Here is a 19465-nt window from a genome sequence, read left to right as displayed (position 1 = left end):
GTGTGCATGGACAGGCAGTACATCTTCTGCATGTTCGTTGCCCCACCGCAACCAGTGTGGTCACCAATCACCGCCATATACACTCCCACACACACTTTCCAAAACTAAGTTGCTGACTCTTTTTCGTTTTTAAGACGGTGACAACTTAACATTTTTCCAACTTTTAAAAATGTGTCTCGAGACCCCATTTTGTTACATTGCATTGCGGCCCTATATTAATACCTTCTAAGGGTGCAAAATAGAGAAAGCTCAAAGGCATTTGAGAAGCATTGAGATTATAAACGGGGGTATCCAAAATGTTCTTTTATTGGTTTATAAGAGAAAATCTGCAAAATCAAAGTGCTGTGTGCATAATAAAGACAAACGCAACAGACATTTTTCAGTGTTTGTCTTTTGAAATTCTGCTTTTATTGAGATTTAAATGTTACATGTTGAGGTATATTATACCAATGGATTACACCTGTTTTGGATAGTTAAAAAAAAAAAAAAAAATCTGTCAATTAGGACTGAGTTTATCACATTAACATTTTCATATGGCCCATATATTGCATTTTGGCACAGCCACAATTATCTGAATCAACAAAGAGCAAAGTATGGTTATAGGAAACAAGATCAAATAAAATCTTTAAGACCCTGTGGCTGCATAGTATTTAATCAGAAAATCGACTTGGGCTTGGATGCACTGTGTACATAAATCGGAACTCTGCTCAAGTTTGTCGCATTGCCATCGGTCACCTCAAATCACCAACTCTCATTGGTAATGAATGGCTTCCAGTTGCTTTGTCGCTGCAAATCGCTGTCTGTGTGAACGCCCCTCAAGGCAAGATGCAAAGAATTATTTTTTCCTGACCTTCAGCGACATTGACATCTTCTGGACATTGACATGCTGATGCTAGAAGCTCTACTGTGTATTGATTGAAACAAATCATTCTTTTAACTTGCTGAGCTAAATTGAATTAATTAAAATAAATTGTCATTATGCATGTCCTTGAGCCTTAACCAGAGATAATCTGTATTTTATGGATTTGGTTTAACATATGTAACAAGAATACCATGGGAATATCGTGGGAGAGCTGACAGGATTTTGGAGACTTTTTTTGTATCAAAAAATGTTGCCAAAAAAATGAATGGGAGGTTTTAGTTTACATCAACTACATAGCCATTCTTCCCTACATATACACACTCACTCATCACACCCACAGATGCATACAAATAATCTTTGATCTGGTTGGAAACATACTGTCCAGGAATCTTTTAAAATGTTATATTGTTATTCAGTCCAGCAAGGAGAAACTAATTATACTTTAACCAGCAGCAGTGTAACCCTGAAGAGCTTGCAGCCCTGAATCCTGCTACTGAACGCAGACGCTCTGCACTCTATGCATGCATGCATCACAGCCAGCCAAATAGCTATCATTGTGCCAGGAACAGGACACTTTGTGATGGGATAGTTTGACTTCAGCTCTTCGAGCCTCCTCTTGCAAGAACGCTGCTTGCATAGATCAGATGCATGGCCCAGAATGCAAAGAAAAGTGATCAATGCAATGGTAATGGTGTTAAAGCAAACTCCTAGCCTAGCTCCAGTCAAGTCATGTTAGCATTTAGGCGTTGTAGTCACCCAACCCTCAGGTATTTATGTTATCTATCCCCTCCCCCAGTAGCATGTACCCTTTCCTTGACCCCTTCCCTCCATCACACAGCTATTTGGTCATCAGTACTCCCTCTCTCAGCTAACACAGTTTAGCTCACTAGGATTCATTGTTGCTGAAGTCACTGTACATTGTTAGCCATGATAACATTGCAATGTGTGGTGTTAGCTGGAGATGTTAGTATGTAGCTCCTCATGAACATTTCTCCCAAATCTTTCTCTTTTTCATGTTTTATGTTTTAATCCTCTTTTTGCTCTGGATAACAGTTTCAGGTTTTAAGGTGTTTTTATTTTGATTGTCAAACAAGGTGCACAATTTCTTCAGCTTCATTGCTGCTGTAGAAAGTTATAATACACCAATGAAATCGGAGCTGTTGCATCCACAATAAAATGGTATTTCAGTTTGTAGTCCAACAACCTGGAATTTTTATTTTGCATGTTTGAGCCATGGGTTTCCTCAGAAATTTCGAATTGGTTTTTAGAATTGCTGTTTTCAATTTAATACGAAAATAAGGTCTTGGGTTGACATTATTTAGAGACTTTCCTGTTTTCTAATACAACATGCATTAAATTGCTAAATAAGAGCTACAACAGTTGTCCAATTTGTCAGCAATGTAAACTTAAATACTGTGGTAGTTGTAGTCCTTCTGTAACAACTTTTTAGAAACTTATGATTTGAGCCCAAAGTATACTTCGGGTTGTACAAATTCACTAGATCGTGCATACAGTCTAATGCTCCAGCATGAAGAATAATCCATTTGACAGTGTTCACGTGAACAGGTGGTCAACGTAGGTGTGCTACTGTTATGATATACTGGACTATTACTCTTCAGGAGTTTAGATCCATAAAGTTCTCTTTTATAGTCTTTTAAACTAGTTATACAACTGTACCTGCATTCTCAATCTTATTCACGTGCGCTCTTGACGTGTACATACACTGTTGTTGTTTGTCAACCATTTGCTCTTCATGAAAACAGTGGCTCAACTGTCAGTGTTTCTAATTGGTACAGAGAATTCCAGGCAGATGTACAGACTATGCAGTCAGTGTATGCACAGTTAGAAAATTTGGGCCACACGTGTATAGGGCTCACGTACCCTGCTGGCAAAATTTACTAGCCCCTACACTAGAGTGGCTAGTGGCTTTACTAGTCACTAGCCCCTCTAAAACTGCAGTATACTTTGGCCTATAAAAGAACTCAACCCTTTCAAAATTCATGTTAGATGTATTTTGTAATTTACTGTATGTTGTAGAATAAAATGTGATGGTCCATATCAACAAAGACCTTTTATTTTACTCTTATACCGCTAAAGCACAGCAAATTCAAGAGGGAACACGTTAATTAGCCTTCCAGGTCTGTCTACAAATTGACATCATGACTGAACCACTCAATAGAGATGTATTCCAGTTTCTCATGCTAAGAAAATATTACGATCTTTGAAGCAAATTCATATGACTGTTAATTATATGATGTAGTTGGCATTGACAATATCTACTTTTCTTTGTCTGTCCATTACCCCCCCCCCCCGCCCCTTTTTCCCCCTCTTGCCAATACTTCCTTCCCTCCATTAGATCCTCCCTCCACCACCACCATGCCCCCCACCACCCCTGTGCGCATCCTAACTGCTGACATCTCTGCCACTACGCCTGGCAATAAACAGCGAGCGCTCATCACCTCTCCAACCCTGGCACCTCTGCCAGAGGGGAGCCTGGGCACTATTGTGGGTGGAGCAGTGGGCGGAGCCCTTTTCCTCCTGTTGCTGCTCATTCTGGGTGGAGTTTATTACCAGCACCAGCGTCAGACGTTCCGTGGTGACTACTATACGAAACGGTACCATGGACCGTCTGATATGCAGAAGGCTCCGCAACCCCATGAGCTTCAGCAAGTCTACAGCAAGGGCAGCCCTGATACAAAGCTAAAGTCCAACCAGGATAACGGCACAATTTACCCTGACAAGGACAGAGAAGAGTGGGGTGACTTCAACCGAGAGCGATCACCCAATGGTTGCAGAGCTCTGAGAGAAATGGGTGCTCAACTCAACCACCAAAACCATCACAACCATGAGCATGGCTACCACAGCAACCATCACCCCAATCATCCGCAGAGTTATAGTACAGCCCATCATAACCAGAGGAGCTCAAAGCAGCCAGAGCCCCGCAGGTATGCTGCTTCAGAAGTCATGAGCAACAGCTCACCCTACCTGCCGGAGGACTGCTACGACAACGACTATGTGTCGCACACAGATGGTTCAATGATATCCCGCAGGGAGTGGTATGTCTAACAAGAATGTAAAAGCAGGAAGAGACTGCGTAAACATTACGAAATGCTTCAGACTGCAGGATCAAAAAAGTAACAATTAGAAAATTAGTAGGAAATGTACTCCTGCACCTTTGAGTAGTTTACACCTACCACAATTTGTGTGTTTTGGGTTTTATTTGTACATTAGCCTAATTATTAGTTAACTGTTAATATTTAGCTGATTTAATTGATGTTTTGGGACCAAAGGAAAATATTATTTCTTCAATTGCTAAGAAGACGATGGTCAATCAACAAAACTTCTGCTTTATTTAACTAATAAACCTGTACAGGTTTGATTTTCAGGTGCGATTTCAGTTGGGTTGTCTTGCCAATTCAATAGCCAATTTCCTCCTTTGCGCAGTACATTTGCACTGTGTGTTTAATAAAAAGTAACGTCTAAAAAAGAAAATGGTTCATATTAAACAAATAAAATAAGAAGTATTCATATAACCTGTTGATAAGAGTTTCAGATCACCGCCATTGTGACAGTGTCTGTGTCATGTAAACGTTCAGTCATGCTGTCACTGGTGAATGCAGAAATGTGCTCCTGTCAACAGCCTGGTGGTTTCTATGGCAACATTTAATTGTTTTCTACTGGCATTCAGAGTTGGAGTGCTGTAGGGCGGAGCTAGACAGGGAAGACAGTGCTGGATTTGATATAGCCCAATGGGCGTGAGAAAGACAGACAGGATAATTGCTGGAGAAAAAAAAACTGCTATAATTGTATTAATTCAGCTTCCACTTGAATGCAATTACTCAAGTCACTGTATTAGGTCTGGGTTGCTTTTGTTTCATCAGAATTGAACTACGTGTTAAAATCTGGGTCGGGTGGAAAAATTATTTGGATACCCTCAAAATACTGCCTTTTTTCCAGATTATATATATATATATATATAGCATTCTTGGATAGGTTGTCCTGTATTAAAGTAACTGTCTGGCTTTTTGTTAGACCACTACTGCCCAGTGTTAAAGGTTTAGTTCACCCAAAAATTACCCAAATGTTGTTTCAAACCCATGTGACTTCTTTGGTACACAAAAGTAATTATTTAGCAGAATGTTGGGTACTGACAGACTCATTGCATAATTTCCACATAATGAAAGTGAAAAGTGACTAAGGCTTTTAGTCCCTAACATTCTGCCCAACATCGCCTTTTGCGTTCCACTGAAGAAAAAAAAAATCTCATGGGTTTGAAACAACATGAGAGTAAATGATGACAGGGTTTTCATTTTTGGGTGCACAGTCTAAGACCCCCAAAGCGTTCAGCATCTGTTGATCTGTCTTTATTACGTCACAAATTAAGTTCTGTGCCTGTCTCAAGTTTCTGCGTGCATACATGTTCTGTGTTTTTCTGTGTTTGTATGCACATTGCGTATATAGTAAATGCAATTAACTGGTGTTAACCAACAGAGTTTTTTGATCTGAGTCTCATTGCCCATGGGCAATAGTGTTCAAAAGCAATGCCTTCAGACCTGGCCTCAGATTTCACACACACTTACAATTTAATGCAGAGGACAATAGCCTAACACAGCCAGTTATTGGTCATTAAGAGTAATTTATAATTACAATTGTCTCAGTTTAATCACACTCATGTTGTTCCAAGCCCATATGATTTCCTACTATGGAACAAAAAAAGATATTATGCAGAATGTTAGCAACTGACCACTTCAGTCCCTGTTCACTGTCATTGTATCGAAAATGTGTGTCAGTTCCTAACATTATGCATATCATCTCCTTTTTTGTTTCCCATGGAAGAAAGTCACAGTACAGGTTTGGAGGAACATAAGTGTAGTTAAATTATGACCATTTTTATTTTTGGGTGACCTTTTCAAGTTCTTGGCCATTTAAGATGAGTGTGTGTTGGATCATAACTGGCTAACAGATGCCAATGGTTGAGTTTAGAAAAATGTATCTGGATATTGAAGATGATATGTAGTGCCTTAAACTGATTATGTGTCCTCCTAAGCATTACAAGGAGCATTCAGAAGTTATGAATGAGTATCATTTTCAGAAGGATGCGAGTAGTTCTGAGGTATAAAATTAGTTAGGTTGGATGATTTGAGAAATTGTAAATTTTTCTGTACCTTTTTTTTTTCATTTTTGCCTATTACTTTGGAAGGTTTTTGTTTTATGTGCCATTTGTAAGATAGCATTTTTTCTCAGACAATGACTGTTTTGCTTGCATAATGACGTGTGACACTTGAGTCACAGTGCGCATGAAAGAGTAATGAAGTTGAGAGTAAAGCTGTTAAATTTAAGTGTACATGTTTGGACAATGCGGAGGTGAATAAAGCAAAGTTTATGTGTATATGTTGGCAGTTGGGAGAGCCTTGTTTTGTTTGTATGTTTAAAAGTTGAGATTTGACTGTGGAATGCACTAAAGAACCCCACCACTTAACAGATTGTGATGACACTTTCTTTGATCACTTTTTTTTTATTTTTTTTTATTTTACAAAAGAGCTACTGTTCATTTTTTTGAAAATAAAATATATTTGCAATGTATAGATGAGTATTGTTTTGTAAAATCAACCTTTTGGGATACATTTGTTTTAAAATAAAGCACCTTTTTTCTGTGATATTGTTTTTTTTTGTTTTTTTTAGACGATGGCTCAAATCAGTCTTTTGTGTGAGTGTTGAAGTTTTGGGTGTAACTGGTTGCTTCAGCTGCAGAACTGTTTTCTGCATGGGGTCTCTTCAAATGAGTGCTCGAGGGATGTATGCCTTGGGCCCACTTTTCCTTTGCTGTGGTTAACCTACTTTATCTCAGAAGAACATTTCGTCACTAAGGCTCATGCACATTTTGTGGGAAAGCCTGTGGTTAAAAGCTTCCTGTGGATGGGGGCTAAATTTCCTCTCAGATTTAACTAGGATGGAGCTAAAGTGAGGGGATTATGGACTTGTTGATTCTTGTGTTTACACGGCTGTTCTGTCGATCAGTGCAAGTTGAGTGGGAGGGTGCTGCTTGATGAAGGGAAGATCAAGCACAGGAACCTGAACAGCAGTGGGACTTATTGGTATTTGAGCCGTTTAGTCATTTGCAGTGTCTGTTATCCTGTTCCAGCAGCTGGTGTGGGAGTGGGTGTTTTAGCAGAATTTGTAGGTGTGCGGAGGTTAAGTTCCTGCTGAAAACAATAGTTAAAACCAGCAAGCCATCTTAGAATGGTTTACACCAGTCTCACACCCTAGTCAGACTTATCTGTTTGCAGGATTTAGAGGGGGTTTGGGGACTTGTCAGATGTTCAGGCTGGGAGATGCCAACTGAACACCGGCTTGGCCAGGCTGGGTGACCAGCTAGATCATATGAAGATGAGAAAATTATTAAATCAGCCTAAACTGGTTTGTTATTCTTAGCTGGTCTTGGCTGATAGACCTGCTGGATGACCAGGTTGGGAGACCAGCTAGACAACATGAAGCTCAAAAGAAAGCATCATAAACAGGCCTAAGCTTGTTTCTGGGTCTTAGCTGGTCCTCCAGCTTGCAGTCTTATCTGGTTTGTTGGTTTTAGATGGGTTTTGGGTACTTGTCAGGCTGGGAGACCAGCTGTCAACCAGCAACACTAGCTGAAGATGATCTGGAACAGACTGGGAGACCAGCTGTCAACCAGCAACACTAGCTGAAGACGATCTGCAACAGACTGGGAGACCGGCTAGACCACATTCATTTGAAAAAAAAACAACAAAAACAGCCTAAGATAGTTTATTGATTTTAAGAGTGTTTTGGCTCTTGTCAGTTGTTCAGGTTGGGAGACTAGCTGGCCAACCAGCTAAAGCCGTTGAAGCCAGACTGGGACACTATCTAGACCCCATTGAAGCTGAAAAACAAAATCATAGGGTGACTAGGGTGTGAGACTGGCTTAAACCATTCTAAGATGGCTTGCTGGTTGGTCTGTTTATTTTTATTATTCTTGTTTTTAATTATCTATGTCTTGCTGCTGTTTTTGTATTGTTGTACACTGGAAGCTCCTGTCACCATGTGTAAGCATACTTGGCAATAAAGCTGATTCTGATAAACCAGCCTAAACTGCGTTTCTTGACATATCTGGTCTGGTTTGTTTTAGAGGGGTTTAGGAAGGGTTTTGGGCAATTTTCAGTCTTAAGAGGGTTTTGGAAACTTGTCAGCTTGAACCCATTTAGCTTAAAACACCTTAAACCAGTCTAAGCTAGTATGCTGGTCTTAGTTGATCTCACTGCTTTGTCAGATTGTCCTGGTTTGTTGGTTTTAGAGGGGTTTAGGGCGTTTATCAAGACGGTCAATCCAGAAGAGAATCTGTCTTGCCTAAACTAAAGTGAAAGACCAGCATGGCTAACCTAGACATATAAAGCTGAAAAATAAATCTTAAACCAGCCGTGGCTAGTTTTCTGGCCTTAGCTGGTCTTTCAGACTGATCAGGTTGGTCTGTTTACTGTTTTGGAGGGGGTTTGGGCACTTGTCAGGTTGGATGACCAGCTACACTAGCTGAAGACCATCTTGGCCAGAGTGGGAGATCGTCTAGACCACATGAATCTGAAAAAAACAACATCTTAAACAAGCCTAAGTTAGTTTGCTGGTCTTGCAGCCTGTTCTGGTTCGTCTGTTTAGTTGATTTTAGAGGGGTTTTTGGCACTTGTCAGCTATTCCAGACAGGAGACCAGCTGGCCAGACAGCTAAACCAGTTCAAGACTAGCTTGACTGGGAAACCATCTAGACCACATGAAGCAAAAAACAACAACAACAAAAAAAAAAACATTTTAAGCAAGCCCAAGTTGTTTTGCTGATCTCCCAGCCTGGTTTGGTTTGTTGGTTTTAGAGAGGTTTTGGGTCCTTGTCAGCTATTCGGGCTTATAGACCAGCTAGCTGACCAGGTAAACCAGTTGAAGCATGAGAGTTGAAGAGACCAGCTTAGACCAGCCAATGGTCTTAGGCTGGTTAATTTTTGTTTTTGGCAGAGATTCTAGAAGAGTTCCACAATGAGCCACTCCTCCATTGTCTGTCCCTTAAACATGTCTTTAAACCATGACAAAGGAAACTAAGGTTAAAATGGATACAAAAGAGCTAAAGCACTGGAGCCTGTTCTCCTGTGTAATGCCATTAATTGGTTACCTCAGTGACAGGAAATGACAGAAACATGCTCTCTATTCCTTTAAATACACTGTTCTTCCCTCTTGAGTTAAGTACAGGTGTGCCCCCCCCCCATGAGTGCTTCTGATTGGTTAAATTAGTCCGGTAGAATGGGTTTGTTGCCACAGTCCCCTTCCAGGCCAGCGACACCATCCCCATGGCAACAGACTCTTCCCTGGCTCATGAAAGACAGCTTGTTCTCTTGAGAGATACCTGTGCCTCCTGTCTTCTGCTGTGTCACAGAGAAAGTGGACTGAAAGAGGGCAATTCAGTGGAGGAGAAAAAAAGAGGTTAAGAAAATGAGAAATGGGGGGCAGGGGGCTTGAGACAGAATGGGAGGAGTCGGAGATGGAGCAAGGTTTAAAGGAAAAACTGCGAGGTGGAACGTTGGAGGCTTGAAGGTGAAATGTGGCATTATAAATTCCTGCTATAAACGATGGACACTTTTTAAAAGGGCTGTGATCTGTCATTGTGACCATGTAATTTGCGTTTGTTTTTTCCTTCGAGAGAAAATCTATCATTGTGATGTTCCGGTTTTCCTTTGGAAAATTTGTCATTTTTGAATGTGTGCTTTTCCCCCTTCAGATATCAGTCTTCTATGACATTTTTCCACTAATACATCACAGTGGTCGTGAATTGATTCCCTCAATGGTAGGCTGTTATTAAATGTTCAGTACTTCATTTTAGAGAGTCTCACACAGAAATGTACAGAAGAAAGTGTGACTGCAATTTATCACATCACTGGACGCAGATACATTATGTGGCATGTACAAATATGTAACCGCACATTGTATTCTTGTCATACTAATGGTTGCAGTTGGTTCTTATTATATCAGGTTAACTGAATGATGATATTCTCTACAAACAAATACATCCAAACACATACTTGGCACTGCTCTCTCCATTTCCTTTGCCACATTGCCAATTGTATTGTAGGGAATCCAAGATTACCATCCATAACTAAATTAGCCAGTCTTCCTCCTCCCCAAGAGGAAATTGCTCATTTTGGATGTCACTATTAAAATTTAATTGATGTATTTTTAATTTTTTTTCCTCATTGCTAAGTATTTTGCTGTTTACTTTAAATGTTGACATGACCAAGATCAATAAAAACCATATAAATGTATAAAATATCTAAAGCAGGTCTGGTAAATTAAGCAGTTGTGTAGTCTATGAATGAATGAATGTTGCATTTATAAAGCTCTTTTCTAATACTACACTCGAAGCGATTTACACAGTCAACAGGGGACTCTCCCTCAACCACCACCAGTGTACAGCATTCACCTGGTCTACCTTAGCCATCCACATTAGTCTAGGACATGCGCTGTTTGCCCATCTACTGCACTGCCTCTGTCTAAGGATTTTGTGTATACTCACCTAAACTGAGTGATGATGCTTATGGCAGCCAGAACAACAAGGCTTTTGACCTGTAACTTTTCAATCTACTTGCGCGATGATTTTGATTTGATTTTTTATAAAGTGTACAGAGAAGCCCTCATTAGACTAGCTTGGTTCTTGAAATAAATTCCAATTCATTTTTCCCAAAAGTAGATTTTTAACAATAACTTAGAAACCTTTAAAAACCCTACCCTGAGCTCCATGTTTGTTTATCGATGGCATATGCCTCTGTTGAAGCCATTTTAATAATGTTTAATAGTGGAATTCCTGGTTAAGAACTACACTACTCATTGTCCAGCAGAGAAAGATCAACCAATAAAAGAACCGTGGTCAACAAAGCCCTTGAAACCAGTCCAACAGCAACCGCCCACTTTCCATGACACACTCTGAATAAAGCAATAGTGTCACTCTCCCTTCAGCCTCAAACTAGTTATGTATTTGTATAAATCTGAATATTGTAAAAAAAAATATTGTTTCTATACCAAAAAAATTTATCAATAGTTTAATTTTATTTCTGTTACTTTTTATTCGATTACATCATTCGCAATGCTTCATGTGATTGTAATTCATTCCTTCATGAAAGATGTCTTTTTGTGTGACTTTCAAATAGTTATTTGCTTCAAATCAATGTTTATAATGTTGTGATTCACCTCAGAGCTGGTAGTTTGGTTAATGGCTTAGAACTCTTTTATTAAGCATTTTATGAAAAGTCTATGGGGAAAATATTACTGGAACCCAGGCAGCTAAACAAAGTGGGTGGGCACTGTTGTGCTCTATTGAATGCACGGGCAAGTTAGACAGTCCGACTCAGCTGAGCAACCAATCGGAACATTAGTTTTAGCTGAGATGGGATATTTGCTAACCAATCATACCTTCCATTTCAGTACAGGGCAGGGCAATTCTAGCATCCAGAGTAAAATGCTGATGCAGCAGAGCTTGTCATAATTTGCGCTGTAAATTTACTTCGCTGCTAAACATGAACATATTTATGCATTTAAATACAACTCATGCTATTGAACTTTGCAAAAGTACTGACTGCCCTGTGCTAGTTTTTAATGATCTTTGCAGATGCTGGCCAAGTTATCTGAGCAGGGGTATCTCCACATTGTTGGCTTGGGGTGGCCCTGGCCACCTATATAATTGGTCACTTCCCAAGTCAGAGGAGGGCCTGCAATATTACCAGGTAGAACCTCATTGGTTTGAATCTGAGTGGGAAGCAGCGTCAAGAAATTGCAGTTAATAGAGTGGACTGGGGGAAACATTGCGTGCAGTCATCCTAAATGAAGAATGGCTTGAATGCACACTGTTGATCGTGCTGCATGTCACATCCGTGAGACTGACAATGAAGCGCACCCGTGAAGCGGCCTTAAGGAAATCAAGTTAGTGACCATTTCACTATAAACAACAGTTCCATTCAATGTAAACACTGTACAAGCAACATAGTCTCATGAAAATTTGTCCCAATACTACGAGGTGACAAATTTGTACAGCTTAATTTGCTTGATTCTAAGGAAAGGTGTTGGGATGGAGTTTGGGTTAGGGATTAAAGTTATGAAAACATAGTTTTGGATTAACATGAAACAAATGCCACATTGGGAAATACAAGAACACGAGGGAAGAGTCTCTCATTGGTGGGTGTACACTCACCTAAAGGATTATTAGGAACACCATACTAATACTGTGTTTGACCCCCTTTCGCCTTCAGAACTGCCTTAATTCTACGTGGCATTGATTCAACAAGGTGCTGAAAGCATTCTTTAGAAATGTTGGCCCATATTGATAGGATAGCAACTTGCAGTTGATGGAGATTTCTGAGATGCACATCCAGGGCACGAAGCTCCCGTTCCACCACATCCCAAAGATGCTCTATTGGGTTGAGATCTGGTGACTGTGGGGGCCATTTTAGTACAGTGAACTCATTGTCATGTTCAAGAAACCAATTTGAAATGATTCAAGCTTTGTGACATGGTGCATTATCCTGCTGGAAGTAGCCATCAGAGGATGGGTACATGGTGGCCATAAAGGGATGGACATGGTCAGAAACAATGCTCAGGTAGGCCGTGGCATTTAAACAATGCCCAATTGGCACTAAGGGGCCTAAAGTGTGCCAAGAAAACATCCCTCACACCATTACACCACCACCACCAGCCTGCACAGTGGTAACAAGGCATGATGGATCCATGTTCTCATTCTGTTTACGCCAAATTCTGACTCTACCATCTGAATGTCTCAACAGAAATCGAGACTCATCAGACCAGGCAACATTTTTCCAGTCTTCAACTGTCCAATTTTGGTGAGCTCTTGCAAATTGTAGCTTCTTTTTCCTATTTGTAGTGGAGATGAGTGGTACCCGGTGGGGTCTTCTGCTGTTGTGGCCCATCCGCCTCAAGGTTGTGCGTGTTGTGGCGTCATAAATGCTTTGCTGCATACCTCGGTTGTAACGAGTGGTTATTTCAGGCAAAGTTGCTCTTCTATCAGCTTGAATCAGTCAGCCCATTCTCCTCTGATCTCTAGCATCAACAAGGCATTTTCGCCCACAGGACTGCCGCATACTGGATGTTTTTCCCTTTTCACACCATTCTTTGTAAACCCTAGAAATGGTTGTGCGTGAAAATCCCAGTAACTGAGCAGATTGTGAATTACTCAGACCGGCCCAACAACCATGCCATGCTCAAAATTGCTTAAATCACCTTTCTTTCCCATTCTGACATTCAGTTTGGAGTTCAGGAGATTGTCTTGACCAGGACCACACCCCTAAATGCATTGAAGCAACTGCCATGTGATTGGTTGATTAGATAATTGCATTAATGAGAAATTGAACGGGTGTTCCTAATAATCCTTTAGGTGAGTGTATAACTTGTACTATTTCGAATGAAAGAACGAAATTGCCTCCTCGTACTATTGTGATGAAGTATTGTGGTACGGGTTGGTACAACATGGCATAGTGCTTGACGGATGATCAAGCACTATGATCATCCATCCCTTTACCAGTGCTTGAAGTAAATGGGCCAGTAATGTGGAGTCTTCTGTGTTTTGCAATATCAACATTTAATAGCAATAAGTCAATTATTTAACTAAATAACATTTGACTATTGAAATTCTTGAAAATATGCATATCTTACATTTACGTATTTGGCAGATGCTTTTATCCAAAGCAACGTACAGCGCATTTATTACAGGGACAATACCCCCGGAGCAACCTGGAGTTAAGTGCCTTGCTCAAGGACACAATGGTGGTGGCCATGGGGATCGAATCAGCGACCTTCTGATTAACAGTTATGTGCTTTAGCCCATTACGCCACCATCTTATTAATATTTGTATCATTTAAATTATTATTATGTTAACTTGTGCTTCATTCCACCCTTGAATGAGTCTGTGCCCCACATGGGCCACCCCAGTCAAAATAATGTCTGGACACACCACTGCAAATGAGATATTCAATAATTTTAATTTTAATTGTCAATAATTGTAACTTTAACTTCTGTCAGTGGAGACTTTATCCCTGTGATATCAAATCAGATTGATACCTTCTATATTCTAAAACCACTACACTACTGTAATTAAGTGCTCAAGTCCATTGTAATAGCTCTTTAAAGATACCATTTGAGGTCTTTGCCAAACTCTGATGAATTATGCAGACTGATTTCACACTGAAAACGGAAACAGAATGTTGACCTTTCTTTAGCTAAAACCGGTCTGTGCTTACCGAAATGCAAAGCACTTAGTAGCCAAACTAGTAAATGTTTTTGGGTATAGGGGCACATGTGAGCTCCATTTTCAGGGTGAAATTTCCACGGAGAGGCCCCAAAAGCAAGTTGTAAAGTGAGTTGATCTCAGCTGTACAGGATGTAATACAGTGAAGAGGAATGCAGATTTTATAAACCGAAATATTTATAAATCTCTGATGGGAGTTACCGTTTGTCAGCAAGTCGGCATAATATGGCCAATCCTAGGATACTGGAACTCTCGAAAACTACATGCTGAATTCCCATCTGATTATGACCACCCAGATTCGGCTGTCCTTTCCTACAAATGTAATTGCCATATACCCCTCATAAAAATCTGCCAGTTTAAACAGTGGCAGCTACTACAGAAGATGACCTCTGACACTTGACCTACCTAACCTACCTATCTCTTTCTTAATTCACCAAAACAAACCTATCTACATTACTTAAAGATGTGGCCTTTCTCTTGTCTGGTGTCCTCTATGTGGAGAGACCTATACTGAACAGCTTAGCTTTTGTCTGTTGTTGAGCCTTTTTTGCCAGCTGCATCATAAAACTTTGCACTCTAGAAAGAGGGTGCTACAGTTCTTTTCATTGCCCCCACAATCTGTATTTAAATTTCACATTAATTAAGAGTCATGGGTAGCAAATAGACAACAGAAACCTTTTCCGGTCCAAGAGAGCCAAACCACTACCTGCTCCCCTGTATGGCTATGAAGTGTCAGCCAGCTAAGGGAGGGCCAGCTTTCCCCATGTAACACTTGCATTATGGTGCTTCTCCCACACCCAGCTCCCTTGTTATAAAATACTGATCCTTGTATGTTTTCCCCTGAAAGCACTGAATAGATTTGCAGGGTGTCCTATACCGACAAAGTAACACTTAGTCACCTGATCCCTTTAATCATGTTTTAAAATGCCTGCCACCCTAAAAACTGATTTATCGGTTATATTACCAAGCAAGTGTGAACTAATTTAATCCTCCATTGCTCTAGGATCACCTCTGCTCTGAGCCGTAAATTTTTCCAAAAACCTTAAATCTGTTTGGTAAACATCTCTTAATACTGGTGAAAGCATCTTCAAAGGATATGGTTCACCTTTGGGTGTTCACCTGTTAAAGCTAAAGTCTTTAGTCCAGTGGGGTTAAAGTAAGCCTTTAAAAGGCACCAGTATTATGGTCAGTAATTGCTGTTTTTTAAATGGGCACTTTAGGAAGACCATAAGTAATTTAAAACCCTATAATAGGAAAAAACACAAATGTGTTTTTGTGGTCCGTAGAGTTAGTTTAAGAAGTAATGTTGCAAGAGAAACATGCAATGGACGCTTTTTAAAAAATGTCCCTCATTTCCCATCATTTCTTAAAAAGGAAAATCTGTGTTACAGTGAGGCACTTACAATGGAAGTGAATGTTAAAATTGACAATCCGTAAATGTTCAAATACTGTTATAACCACACGTGTTAGACAAACTTCTTTTCAATGTGATCAAATCGCTTACCAAACTTTTCTGTGTAAAGTCATATCTAAATGTTTAACTTTGTTGCCATGACAATGTATCATCATAAACCCTGTATTCCAGAATTTAAATAAAAGGACAATTTAAATAACCTTACTGCTCAAATAATACATGAGTTATAACAAAAGTAATGTAAGTGATTTTTTAAAAATATAATCTTCACAATTTTGCTTTTAAACCCATTCACTTCCATTATAAGTGCCTCACTTTAACTTCCATTTGTGCTTTTTTTAAAGAAAAGGAGGGACAAGTTGAAATTACTTTTTGTGGTAATCAACATTATGCCACAAATGGGGTCAAATGAGCTTAACTTGTGTTGAACCTTGAATATTCCTTAAACGGCATCGCTGCCGTGTAGAGTAAAATGGGAGACCACAGCAAATTATGACAGCGTTACATTCTGCTCAAGTTTCAAAAAAACAAAAAACATTATTACATTTCCACAATTTTACAAAAGAGGAAAACAATTTGGTATATGGCAACCAGAAGAGAGAAAGATGCAATTTTTTCTGTCACTCTCTCAGCAGTGATATACGTACATTTTTATTTTTTTTGCAAACATTTACCCTGCTAAACTAAAGTGGAAATGCATCATTGAACTTACTGGGTCCACTTCTCATAAAACCCGACATCAAATGCACCAAGTAATGATAGGTATCATACAGGATGTAGGCTTTCGGTTTACTACAGTATAGTCCAACAAATCATAAGTCTTGTGACAAATGTTGGTGGCTTCTTTAATTGTACTTTGTGATATGCTGTATATGTTGTGCTGTCAAGTGGACAGCTTTAACCCTTCCTGATTTGAACTGTAAAAAGGGGTCTTGTGACTCACTGTGGGGGGCCCATCTGTGCTATTACCCCTCCAGATGGCAGAATGATGGCCTCTCCCCTGTCCCCTTCCAACCCTGCCACTATCCTTATTGTTCTTGTACACTGAACCACATATAATCCCAAATAAAGTTAAACCTCCAGAAAACATTCATGGTGTGGAGGTAGATAGAGACTCGCTGGACTAGATGCAGAACTATGTGCTAATTAGCTATAGAAGAGTGTTGAGGGGATTTATTTTGTATTTTTTCCCCATGAAAACAGGAAGCATTGAGATTAATTCTGAGGTACATGCTCATTTCCTGATTCTTAGGGGAGACTTGTAAATAAAATGAACGATTGGATACATAACTACCATTTCTCATTGTAAGCAATTGGAGGCCTATTGTTTATTTACACAAATACTGACTTTTACTCTTCTTGATGGTGATCTATGCACATTTCTAATGTTAAAATACCTTCTGTCCCAGTTTAACATTCATAGACAACTATAAGTGAGTCATTCCTGGTTTGATTTCCCTGAAAAACTTTGGTTCTGTGGCTCTATTTAAATATTGCTGTTTGTTGGAGGATCTAAACCAACCCAACGGCAATATTGGCTCAACCAATTACATGTGTTTAGAGCAGGACTTGGTGTTTTTATGACATTTGGTGACTTTAATGGCACAGAAATTACACACTTTTTTCTAACAAAAGTTATTCTAGAGACTGTTCAGTAGAGATCCACCCTTGTAGAGATCAGCAGTTACAGAAATAGTCAAACCAGCCTGTCTGGCATCAACAATCATCCATGTGATTATCTAATCAGCCAATCATGTGGCAGCAGAGCAGTCGTAAAATCAGGCAGATACAGGTCAGGAGTGGAGCTTCAGTTAATGTACACATAAACCATCAGAATGGAGAAAAAGTGATGTGATCTCAGTGATTTGGACCATGGCATGATTGTTGATGCCAGAATGCTATTCTGAGATTAATGTTTTGGTGGCACGATGGGGGACCTACACAATATTAGGCAGGTGGTTTTAATATTTAATGCTGATCGGTGTATATTGGCAGGGCTGGAGGAGTTTATTTTTCATAGTCCATGATGATGCACTTCCCATCTCTACACTGCTTTCTTATAGCCATATGGACTTGCTGTGCAAAGATCTGTCACAAGCCTGGTTGAACCACCACTGTGCCAAACCTCCAATTTAGTGCTAAACATTTTACTAATGTTCTCCATCCCAGCTCACATTAGCTCTAATCTTTTTAGCCACAATCCCCCTCTCCTCTTAATTTTCCCTCTGTGATCTTCTAACACTTTACACCCTCAACCACATTCTCACTTTATTCCCCACTGCCAGCTTCTTTCAGGCCCCTATGAGCTGGACGTGTGCTCAGCAGGGCAAATATTTACAGTTTGCTACTCTTTAATGATCACTATTGAATAAATTCTGACTGCACATCCTGTTCCGTTCTCCTGTTAGAGCAGAGGTGAGGTAACAATAACAGCACTGTAGTAATTATTGGGTTTTTGGCTATGAAACCTTACGGGAACACTCAATAATTCCTTTAATTGATTTCTGTGAGGGGAAAAAAGTTAAAGAAGTCAGGGAAAAAATGCTGATTTCTACAGGGATTTCCTTGAACAGATTAGCTCCTTAAAAGCTGTTAACACTGTTATAAAGGGGAAAATTCCACTTGATAACTTTTATTTGACGCTCTCATAGGCCACATACATGCTTATATTTTTTTATTTGGAAAATGCTTTGATTTTGCTACGTTTATGCATCCTAATCACACTGGAATGCCATTTTCCTCCACCTAAAATTTAGAAGGACATGGGGCTGGAGCTCCGATCCACCAGCAAAGATATAGGGAGCCACTAACCTAACCCTTTCCCAAACCCTAACTGTGTGTGGAAGTGACACACCCTTTTGGGGTTGGTGCAACACCCTTTTGGAGTAACCCTGCCCGTTCTGGGGTAACTCTGCACATTTTTTGAGATTCCACCCTATTTGGAGTTCTCCGGCCTGCAGCTATACCTTCTTTTTTTAATTTTTTTTTATTTGGTATGCCCAATTCCCAATGTGCTCTAAGTCCTCATGGTGGTGTAGTGACTCACCTCATTCCAGGTGGTGGACGACGAATTTCAGTTGTTTCGTGTCTGAGACGTCAACCCGCGCATCTGATCACATAGCTTGTTTAGCATGTTACCGCGGAGACATAGCGCGTGTGGAGGCTTCTCTCTGTTCTCCGTGGCATCCATGCACAACTCACCATCCGCCCCACCGAGAGCGAACCACATTATAGCGACCATGAGGAGGTTAACTCATGTGACTCTACCCTCCCTAGCAACTGGGACAATTTGGTTCCTTAGGAAGGCCTGGCTGGAGTCACTCTGCACGCCCTGGATTCAAACTCATGACTCCAGGGATGGTTGTCAGCATCTTTACTCGCTGAGCTACCCAGGCCTCCTGCAGCTATTCCTTCTTTGGAAAATAGGGATTTTCGAAAGCACTCTCCAATACCACATACTTTGAAAAATGGTGACATAAGGAAACTGAAAACTGACTTTTCAAATGAAAATGGTTTTAATTGAATATGTAGTACGTACCCAATAGAGCACAACAGAAATCAATTTTAAATAATAATGTGTAATAATAACAATGCATTGCGAATGACGTGATTGAGTCAGTCTCCTACTGCAAAATTGTTGTCATGCTATGATTTTCGTGACTGAAAAGGTTGTGCGTGTATGTATAACATCATAATTTTTTATATAGTTTCGTCATTCGTAATGTGTTCTAGAATGCTTAGAAGTACACATTGTACTTTTGTCTTTTCCCCTATTTGCGAATATATCTTGCGGTGGTAGGCCTGATCACTGACAATGATGAAACAGCCTACAGAGAGGAGGTGCACACTCTGACACGCTGGTGTCAGGAGCACAACCTCTCCCTCAACGTCAGTAAAA

General features: G+C 40.0%; 1 protein-coding gene across 2 annotated transcripts in view; it reads left to right on the top strand.

Annotated features, from left to right (window-relative positions):
• The window catches only part of LOC127627395 (nectin-3-like protein), an 81059-nt gene that overhangs the window by 42856 nt on the left and 18738 nt on the right, over window positions 1–19465 (top strand). The window contains exon 6 of one of the 2 annotated variants that reach the window (XM_052103730.1): window positions 3219–6498. The exons of the other annotated variant lie outside the window; for it this stretch is intronic. Coding sequence (XP_051959690.1) covers window positions 3219–3928 — 710 coding nt within the window. The 3' untranslated portion in view covers window positions 3929–6498. Of the gene's footprint in view, window positions 1–3218; window positions 6499–19465 lie in introns of those variants that run through there. 2 annotated transcript variants of the gene reach the window in all.

The sequence above is a fragment of the Xyrauchen texanus genome, chromosome 34 (assembly GCF_025860055.1).
Source record: "Xyrauchen texanus isolate HMW12.3.18 chromosome 34, RBS_HiC_50CHRs, whole genome shotgun sequence".
Classification (NCBI taxonomy): Eukaryota; Metazoa; Chordata; class Actinopteri; order Cypriniformes; family Catostomidae; genus Xyrauchen; species Xyrauchen texanus.
This window is presented reverse-complemented; position numbering and strand designations above follow the sequence as displayed.